Genomic DNA, 8,014 nt, shown 5'->3' on the forward strand with positions numbered 1-8,014 from the left:
AATGGGTTAATGCCTGAGATCCATTATTTCCTGAGAAATACAAAGTAAATTACCTGGTGAAGGAAGAGGGCTACAAAGAGTTTGCAGGCTGCAGGAGTTGGGAAGGCCTGGCACAGGTAGAAGGCACAACTAGATGCAAAGAGGACAGGAGGAGCAGGGGAGAGGGCACTGACCACACACACAGGAAAAAGGCTGTGCAGTGACTGAGGATGCTGATTCTCCAGTGACTTGTGGCCTTTCTGGAACAGTGGCTCTCAGGTGTGTGACTATACACACCTCCACTCCTCCCACCGCTGCCCTAAAAACACTTCACCATGCCTGGAGACAGTGTTGAGTGTCACAAGTTGGAGGGTTGTGCTACTGATACTTGTGGGTAGAAATCAGGAGAGCCACTGAACATCCATTCCCTCATACTCAGTGCTTCCAACACAGAACTGGCCATGCTACAGCTGACAAATACTGCTGCTCCAAAACAGGTAGCAAGAACTGGATTCTGCTGCAGTTAGGTGTTTCGCTATGCAGGTACCTGTCATGCCAGGTAATACAGTTATTACTGAAGTAAAGCATGACAGCATTTAGGTCAGAAAGGAAGGACACAATCTCAGAAGCGGTTATGTACAGAGAAACCTGAAGCTGTGCAGCTAACAATGAAGTACACAGGAATGGAAGAACAGAGATGGAGAAATTCTAGTTTATTTTTATTTATTTATTTATTTTCAGAACTGGGGATTGAACTGAGGCCCTTGCGCTTGCCAGGGAAGCGCTTATTCCACTGAGCCATCTCTCTGGCCCTGAAATTCTAGTTTATGATATATATATATGTATTTTTTTTTTTTTTTTCAGAACCAGGGATTGAACTCAGGCCCCTGTGCTTGCCAGGGAAGCGCTTATTCCACTGAGCCATCTCCCAGGCCCCACTAGTTTATGATATTAAAGCCAGGCTAGGTGCCACAATACTGTAATCCCAGCACTCAAGAGGCTGAGGCAAGAGGATTGAGTTCAAGACCAGCCTGGGCTACAAAGTAAACTCAAGGCCAGCTTATACAGGGTAGTGAGACTCTATGTCAAAAGGACATTAAAAAAAGAGAGATTATTACTACTTGTGGTGCCAAGGATAGAAGCCAGGTCATTGCATATGCTAGGCATTCTGCCACTGAGCTACACCCCAGCCTAAGTTTAAAATTTCAGGGGTAGAAAAGCTTGTGCTTGTAATCCCCGTTACTCAGGAGAGTGAGGCAGAGGACTTAAGCCCAGGAATTTGGAGCTTGGTAGGCTAAACAGCAAGACTCTGTCACAGAAAAAAGGAAAAATATTTTAGAAGTAAAGCAATTTGGAAGGGGCACAAAGAGTCACTGTTTGGGCTGAGAAATAATAATACGAGGGGCTGGGGAGATAGCTCAGTAGAATAAGCACTTCCCTGGCAAGCACAAGGACCTAAATTCAATCCTTGGTTCTGCCAAAAAAAAAAAAAAAATTAAAAAATTTTAAAATGTCTATAAAGTACCTGCTTATTGGGCTGGACATTTAGCTTAGTGGCACAGAGCTTGCCTGACAAATACAAGGTTATGAGTTTGATTGCCAATGGGGGGGAAAAAAAAATCTGCTTATGAGACACATTGGTACTTTAAGAGCTTCTCTAACAACTCAGGAGTCCCCAAAAGGAATGTAGTAAGTTTGCCTTTTCAAAAGATTTATTGATAGTTTTGTTTTTTTTTTCCTGACAGCATCCATGTTGCACAGGTCTTGAACTTGTGGGCTCAAGAAATCCTCTTGCCTCAGCTTTAAGTCGGCAGGCCTAAGGAATGCCCTTCTACACCTAGCCAGCCTTTCTTACCTGTACTTCACAAGCTTCTCTGTAGAGTTCCAGCTTCTTCAAGAGCTCCTCATTTTCTGCCTCACACTCAGCCATCTTCTTCTGGTAATATCCCAGAAGCTCCTGGGAAGGGCGGAGGCCCGCCAGACGCTCTTGGATGGACGGCAAGGGAGCCGACGCCACCAAATCTGCCATTTCTTTCCACCTGCTGGGACTAGTGCTAGAGGCAACACCGTGTTTTGAGGTAATTATTAGTCTACTGAAAATTAGACAGGATGTACTCATTGAATTCTCTGAACATTCATAAAAATTATACTTTTTGATTTTTATTTTTGTGAACCGGGTATTGAACTCAGGCCCTTGCACTTGCCAGGGAAGTGCTTATTGTACAGAGCCATCTCCCCAGCCCCTCAACATGCTTTTTAAAATACAAAGGTGTTTTGTCTTCTTGAAGTGTTTATAATAAAGATCCTCACATATACTGAAAATCAGATGTTGTAAGGTAGTATCAAGATTTAAAACTAGAGGACCAGCAAGACAGCTCAGCGGACTAAGCGCCTGCTTAGGCAAGCACAGGAACTAGGGTTCAATCCCTGGTGCTGCATGCCCCACTGGCCCCGCCCTCAGGTGAGCTGAGCTGGTGACCAAGTCTGGGCATTGGCGTGTGCCTGTAATCCCAGCACTGGGGAGGGTGAACACAAGAGGATCACTACGAGTCCGAGCTGCGTAGTGAGACCCTGTACCAAACACATAAACTAAAAAAAAAAAAAAAAAAATTTAAAACTTGATTCAAAATTAATGTTAGAGACTAAAAGATCACTTAAAAAACGAGTATAAACTAAGACTACACAGTAAAAATGGGAACATTTAGTACTATAAAAACTACTATTTAGTACTATATATATAGTAAGGGAAGCATCCACATCAGACCATGATCTCTAGCATCTGGGATTTGAATTGTGCAGACTAGGAAGGACAAAATGATAACATGGAACAGTTATGATCTAGGCCTAATTTTTTTTTTTTTTTTTTGGTTTGTTCACTATAGCAAACGAGACGTAAGCTAACAGTGAAAATAAGAAATGGCACAGAAGTAGAGAAAAATGTTCAAACTAATCCAGGTTGTCTGTCTGCAATTTACAGTGTAACAATCCAGACATCAGGGTGGAGAAAGTTTATACCAGAAGTCCAAAGCCACAATCAATGAATGTAGTTAATACATGCATTCTCTTTTAAGTAAAGCAAACACAGAGGTATTAACATTTATTTTTATTCTCATGCTGGGGAGGCAACTCTGGTAGATCATAGGCATGACAGCCCCAGGTTCAATTCTCACTTTTGGGGGAAAAAAAAAATCTAAAAATCAAGCACGATGAAGAAAAAAACCACATTTTTCTCAACTGTTGAAGCCTTTTTGATCTTAATGGTACAGTATACGCTTAGCAGGCACAAGCATCTGGATTCAGTCTCCAACATTACAAAATAAAAGTAAAAAAGCTTATGACAGAAATACTATTTTACTTGTGAAATAGAAGAAAACATTCAAATGAGGAGGGGAACAAGGGAGGGAGAAGGAAAGAAAATTTTAAAAGAGAAGGAAAAAAATGGAGACACAGCTTTTGTAAATGGGGAAGGGAAGAGGGTCTAAGGGAGGGGAGGGGAATGGAAAGCAAAGAATCAAGTTATGTAAAGGTGCAAATTCTCGATAATGAATGTGATTATTATGTCCATCTAAAATGTTCCAATAAAATCTGACTAAAGAAAAAATGCTATTTTTTTTAATGTTCCAAATTTCCAATAGGGGCTATCTTTTAACTGGGAAACAGGTTAATATATAAGTCCAGAAGTACTTCCACTGCTGTGGACTAGCTGTGGCACTGCGGAATAAAGAGGTGTCATCAAGAAATTGGTGGAGTACCAAAGTGAAAGTCTTATGTTTGGATATGGGTTCTCTGCAATCCAGGATCTACTGGCCCTGTGCCCAATCCTCTCATATTGAACAAATCTTGGTTTGGGGGTTTTTATTCTGGACTTTTTTTCTTTCAGACAGGTTCTCACTATGTACTTCAGGCTGGCCTTGAACTTACAGTGGTCTTCCTGCCTGTACCCCAAGTTCTGGGACTACAGGCGTACACCACCAGACCTGGTCTCACTATCTAACCCAGGCTGCCCTTGTACTTGTGGCAATCCCCCTGACTCAGCCTCCAAGTACCGGGATTACTCACAGCCATGTGCCACCATGCCTGGCTTCAAAGAGTCCTAGAATTAAATTCTGGGTAAGAATAGAGAAATGAGATATGATAGAGTTCAAATGAAGATTTAGGAAGTTGTTTCCAAAACTCTTTTAAGTCTTATGCTAATTTGATCTAAGGTTACAAAAGTCTTGATTCTTTAACAACTCAAAATAAACAAATGTCTTACTTTCTGCAGACAGGGGTGCGTGTCGGGGTAAAGTTCATGCTGTCTTATTCACACCTATCAAATACACAAAAAATCATGAGACTCTAGGAACAGGAAGAAAAACAAACAAACAAAAAAACACCCAAACAGCGCAGGATACAGACTGGTTCTCTCTTCAATGTTACTAACATTATCATATTTGCCTCCTGAAGACAGTGTTTTATTTTCTAACTTGAAAATCTATTTTTATAACTTTTTTTTTTTTTCTATTTTTATAACTTTTTGAAACAGACAACACACTCTTGGGGAAGTAGGGGAAGAGCAGGCCATGTTAAGTGACCACAAGGCCCCTACAGTTCAGAAGCTGGCCTAGGAGAGCCAGGCACTGCCGCTGGCACAGGGGACAACTGTCTGAGGCTCGGCAGACCATTCCGTGTGCCACGCAAAGCCGTTGTGGGTCCGACCCAGAAGTCTCAGCTCGTCATGAAACAAGTGCCACTCATCTTCAGTCAGACAGTGTGGTGTCCCCTCCCACTGTCTGTCTTGTGGCTCCTCTCCATGGCCATCAGAGGCCACCAGGGTATGCATGCTTGTAGAAACAGTTTCTTCCAAACCGGCAGCTCCCACGACCTTCCGCAAAATATCTGCACGCCTTGTTGCTCATGGCCTCTTTGTATTTCTGAATGAGTTTCTGCTTCTCTTCTTTCTCTTCCACCCAGTATTCACTTGGAATGACAAAGTCAGATGTGATCCGGCACTGGGGGCAGGACTTTACAATGTTCATGTCAAATTGCTTAGCGCTCCTCCACTCACGAATGCACTTGAGACAGTAGGTGTGGTTGCAGTTGGAGAGGATGCCGAAGCGGCGCTCACTCGGTTTGGGCTTCTCGTACACCACCTCCATGCAGATGTCGCACATCATGTCCTTGCTGCGCTGCATGGCGAAGGACAGCTCCATGTCTTTCTCGTGGGCCTCAATGCAAGATTTTATGTGCTGGGACCTCTGGGCTGCGTCCACTGGATGCAGGACCCGCAGCCCACATATGTCACAGGCATCGCTGTGCAGGTACACACAGTTCTCCCCACTGCGACACTCTCCTATGGCGGCATAGGGGCAGACCTGTTCCTTGGTCTCCACCTCTGACTCTGCACTGGGCAACGAGCTCTGAAAGGGGACCTCTGTGTACGTAGGGGCAATGCGACCGCGGTAGGGCTGCCCAGGCACGAACTCAACGGCATTCACCCAGTCCCTGGACCCTGGGCCGATGGCTGGGAAGCTCATATTTCTGGAATCACCCCCGCCCGTATTCATCTCCACCAGTGGTGCAGTAAAGGAGAAGAGACTCACAGCAGCGAGGGATGGTTTCCCAGTTAGACCTGTAGCAGCTGCTGCTTCTTCCTGTTTCAGTGGCTTGCTGTGCTCACCTCTGCAGCTGTCTCCACACACGCAGGACCCTTGCTGGAAATACTTGCATACTACACGGTTGGGATCATCAGAAGGATCATGCGAGTTGCCACAGTTATCTTCTTCCTTACAAGCCCCGTGCACGAAACATCTCGCTTCCCCCCGGGGGAACATGTTATTCTCACTGCTGCTGCTGCTGCTGCTGCTGTCCTCAGGAGATGGCAGAGCTCTTGAAGTCTCACCGGCCTTTGGCTTCTTTCTAGGCTGTTCCGGACTAGCTTGCTTTTTTCTCTTTAACTGCTTGCCAGCTTCACTGTCAGAATCGCTGTCTGAAGAGCTTGAAGGAAGAAGTCCCTTTGCATTAGCCATTGACCCTCGCCTGCAGTCCTCAATGTTTTAAAGTACAATATTTCTTAAAGTCATTTCAAAAGTTTTATGCCTTTTAGATTTTATAGCTATTCTTCATTACTGTTTTCAAGTACAATGAGAATGGCACTGATACTTGGATAAACAGATATAGGGAGAAGAAGTCTTCTCAGTGTCAATGCTACCTGTAATAATGTAAAAACAAGTCCTTTCACTGACTTACACAGGGAGATTCAGGAAAGTTCTTTCTTTTTTTTATTTGAGACAGTTTCACTGTTTCCCAGGTTGGTCTCTAACTCCTCTGAGATGATCCTCCTGCCTCAGCCTCCTGAGTGGCGGGAAGTCACAGGTATGTTACTCTACCCAGCCAGAAAAGAGAACTCTCTAATAAATGAGACATAGTAATAATAAAATACAACACCATGCCAAATTTACAAGGCTAAATAGCCACTGATATTATTTTTATTTGGTGTGTTTTTTCTATTGTTTTATATTAGCAGAAAAGTTGCCTAGCACATTTGAGGCCCTAGGTTCCAACCCTAGCACCAGAAAGATAAAATAAGCCTGGCAATTGCACAAGCCCCTAATCTCAGCTACTTAAAGAGGCTGAGGCAAGATCACAAATTTAAGGCCAGCCTAGACAACATCAGGAGACTGTCTCAAAGTTTAATTTATTTATTCATTTGTATTTTAGGGAAAGGTCTACAGGGTGTTCAGGGTCTCACTAGATCGGACTTGTAGTGATCCTCCTATTTACAGCCCCCCAAGAACTGGGATTACAGGCGCATGCCACCATGTCCAGTCTCAACTGCTGTCTCAGTGCGCCCTGGGGGCAGGGCTGGCATGGCAGACCCAGGGATTGAACCCCCGGCCCCTACACCCGCTTGCAGGTGCTTTAATCCTCAAAATGAAATTTTATAAAGGCTGAGGATATAGCTGAGTTAGAGTGCTTGCCTAGCATGTCTGAGGAACTGGGTTAAATCACCAGTTCTACAAACCAGAACCAACCAAGCAAAAAACTCACTTGAATTATCTTAGCAAAAGAAAAAAAAATTACGTATAAATTTTCCATCTCAATCAGTAATAAGATTATGAGCTCCTCTACTATGATAGAAGATACACTTCGTATCTGGGGAGGAAATACCATTTTGTGTTACATGACTTTAAGGGAAGAAGAGGGAAGAAAGAGACTGTTCTTTCGTTGGTTTTGGTGAAAGCCTTCTTATCAAGCAAAACATGCCTGTCCACTCTGATTCTGAGAAGACTATGTGCCTCTATCTGCTTACAATCTTTAGTCCTTTGGGGCAGGTTTTTTTTTTTTTTTTTTTGGAACCGGGGATTGAACTCAGGCCCTTATGCTTGCCAGGCAAGCACTTATTCTACTGAGCTAACTCCCCAGCCCCTGGGGCAGGTTTTTTGTTTTGGCTTTTTGAGACATAGTCTTGCCGTGTAGCCCAGGCTGGCCTTGAACTCTCAGCTATTCACCTTCCTGGCTCTGCCTCCCAAGTGATGGGATTGCCAGGTATGAGCCACTATGCTTGGCCCTTTGGTTCTTTCTTTCTTTTTTTTTTTCTTTTTGGCAGAACTGGGGATTGAACTCAGGCCCTTGCGCTTGCCAGGGAAGCACTTATTCCACTGAGCCATCTCCCCGGCCCTCTACGCTTGGCCCTTTGGAAGAATTTTGTGAAGCATTAATAGGGAAAATCACCACTGTTATTTCCATCTTCCTGTGCAGAATGCTACAGTTCCTCTCCTCACTTCTGGAAACTTCCCTTGACTTCTAGGACACTGATTCTTAAGTCCCCCCTTTGAACTAGTAATTACTTTTCAGCTAGCTCTTCCTCATCTTTACTCTCATTGCCTCGGGGACCTAGTGAATCTCTTGATTTTAAATACCAAGTATATAATGGTTTTCAAATTCACACTTGCAGGGCTGGTGAGATGGCTCAGTGGTCTAAAGCACCTACTTAGAACAAGCTTAGTGAAGCCCGAAGCCCAGGGACCACGGTTCAATCCCCCAGCACCACATG

The 8,014-nt window shown here is 44.0% G+C and overlaps 1 protein-coding gene and 1 pseudogene across 3 annotated transcripts in view; both read right to left on the minus strand.

The window, feature by feature from the left end:
- Ccdc77 (coiled-coil domain containing 77) overlaps positions 1-8,014 on the minus strand; it is a 71,055-nt gene that overhangs the window by 31,555 nt on the left and 31,486 nt on the right. For all 3 annotated transcript variants that reach the window (XM_023717722.1, XM_023717723.1, XM_023717724.1), the window contains 2 exons: positions 4,235-4,288; positions 1,835-2,033 (listed from right to left, as the gene is read on the minus strand). In XM_023717722.1, the coding sequence (XP_023573490.1) occupies positions 1,835-2,033; positions 4,235-4,272 (237 nt within the window). In that variant the 5' untranslated portion in view covers positions 4,273-4,288. Of the gene's footprint in view, positions 1-1,834; positions 2,034-4,234; positions 4,289-8,014 lie in introns of those variants that run through there.
- Positions 4,491-8,014, minus strand: part of LOC101561003 — a 34,996-nt pseudogene continuing 31,472 nt past the window's right edge.

This window comes from Octodon degus, unplaced genomic scaffold (genome assembly GCF_000260255.1).
Source record: "Octodon degus isolate 3935 unplaced genomic scaffold, OctDeg1.0 scaffold00054, whole genome shotgun sequence".
NCBI classification, from domain to species: Eukaryota; Metazoa; Chordata; class Mammalia; order Rodentia; family Octodontidae; genus Octodon; species Octodon degus.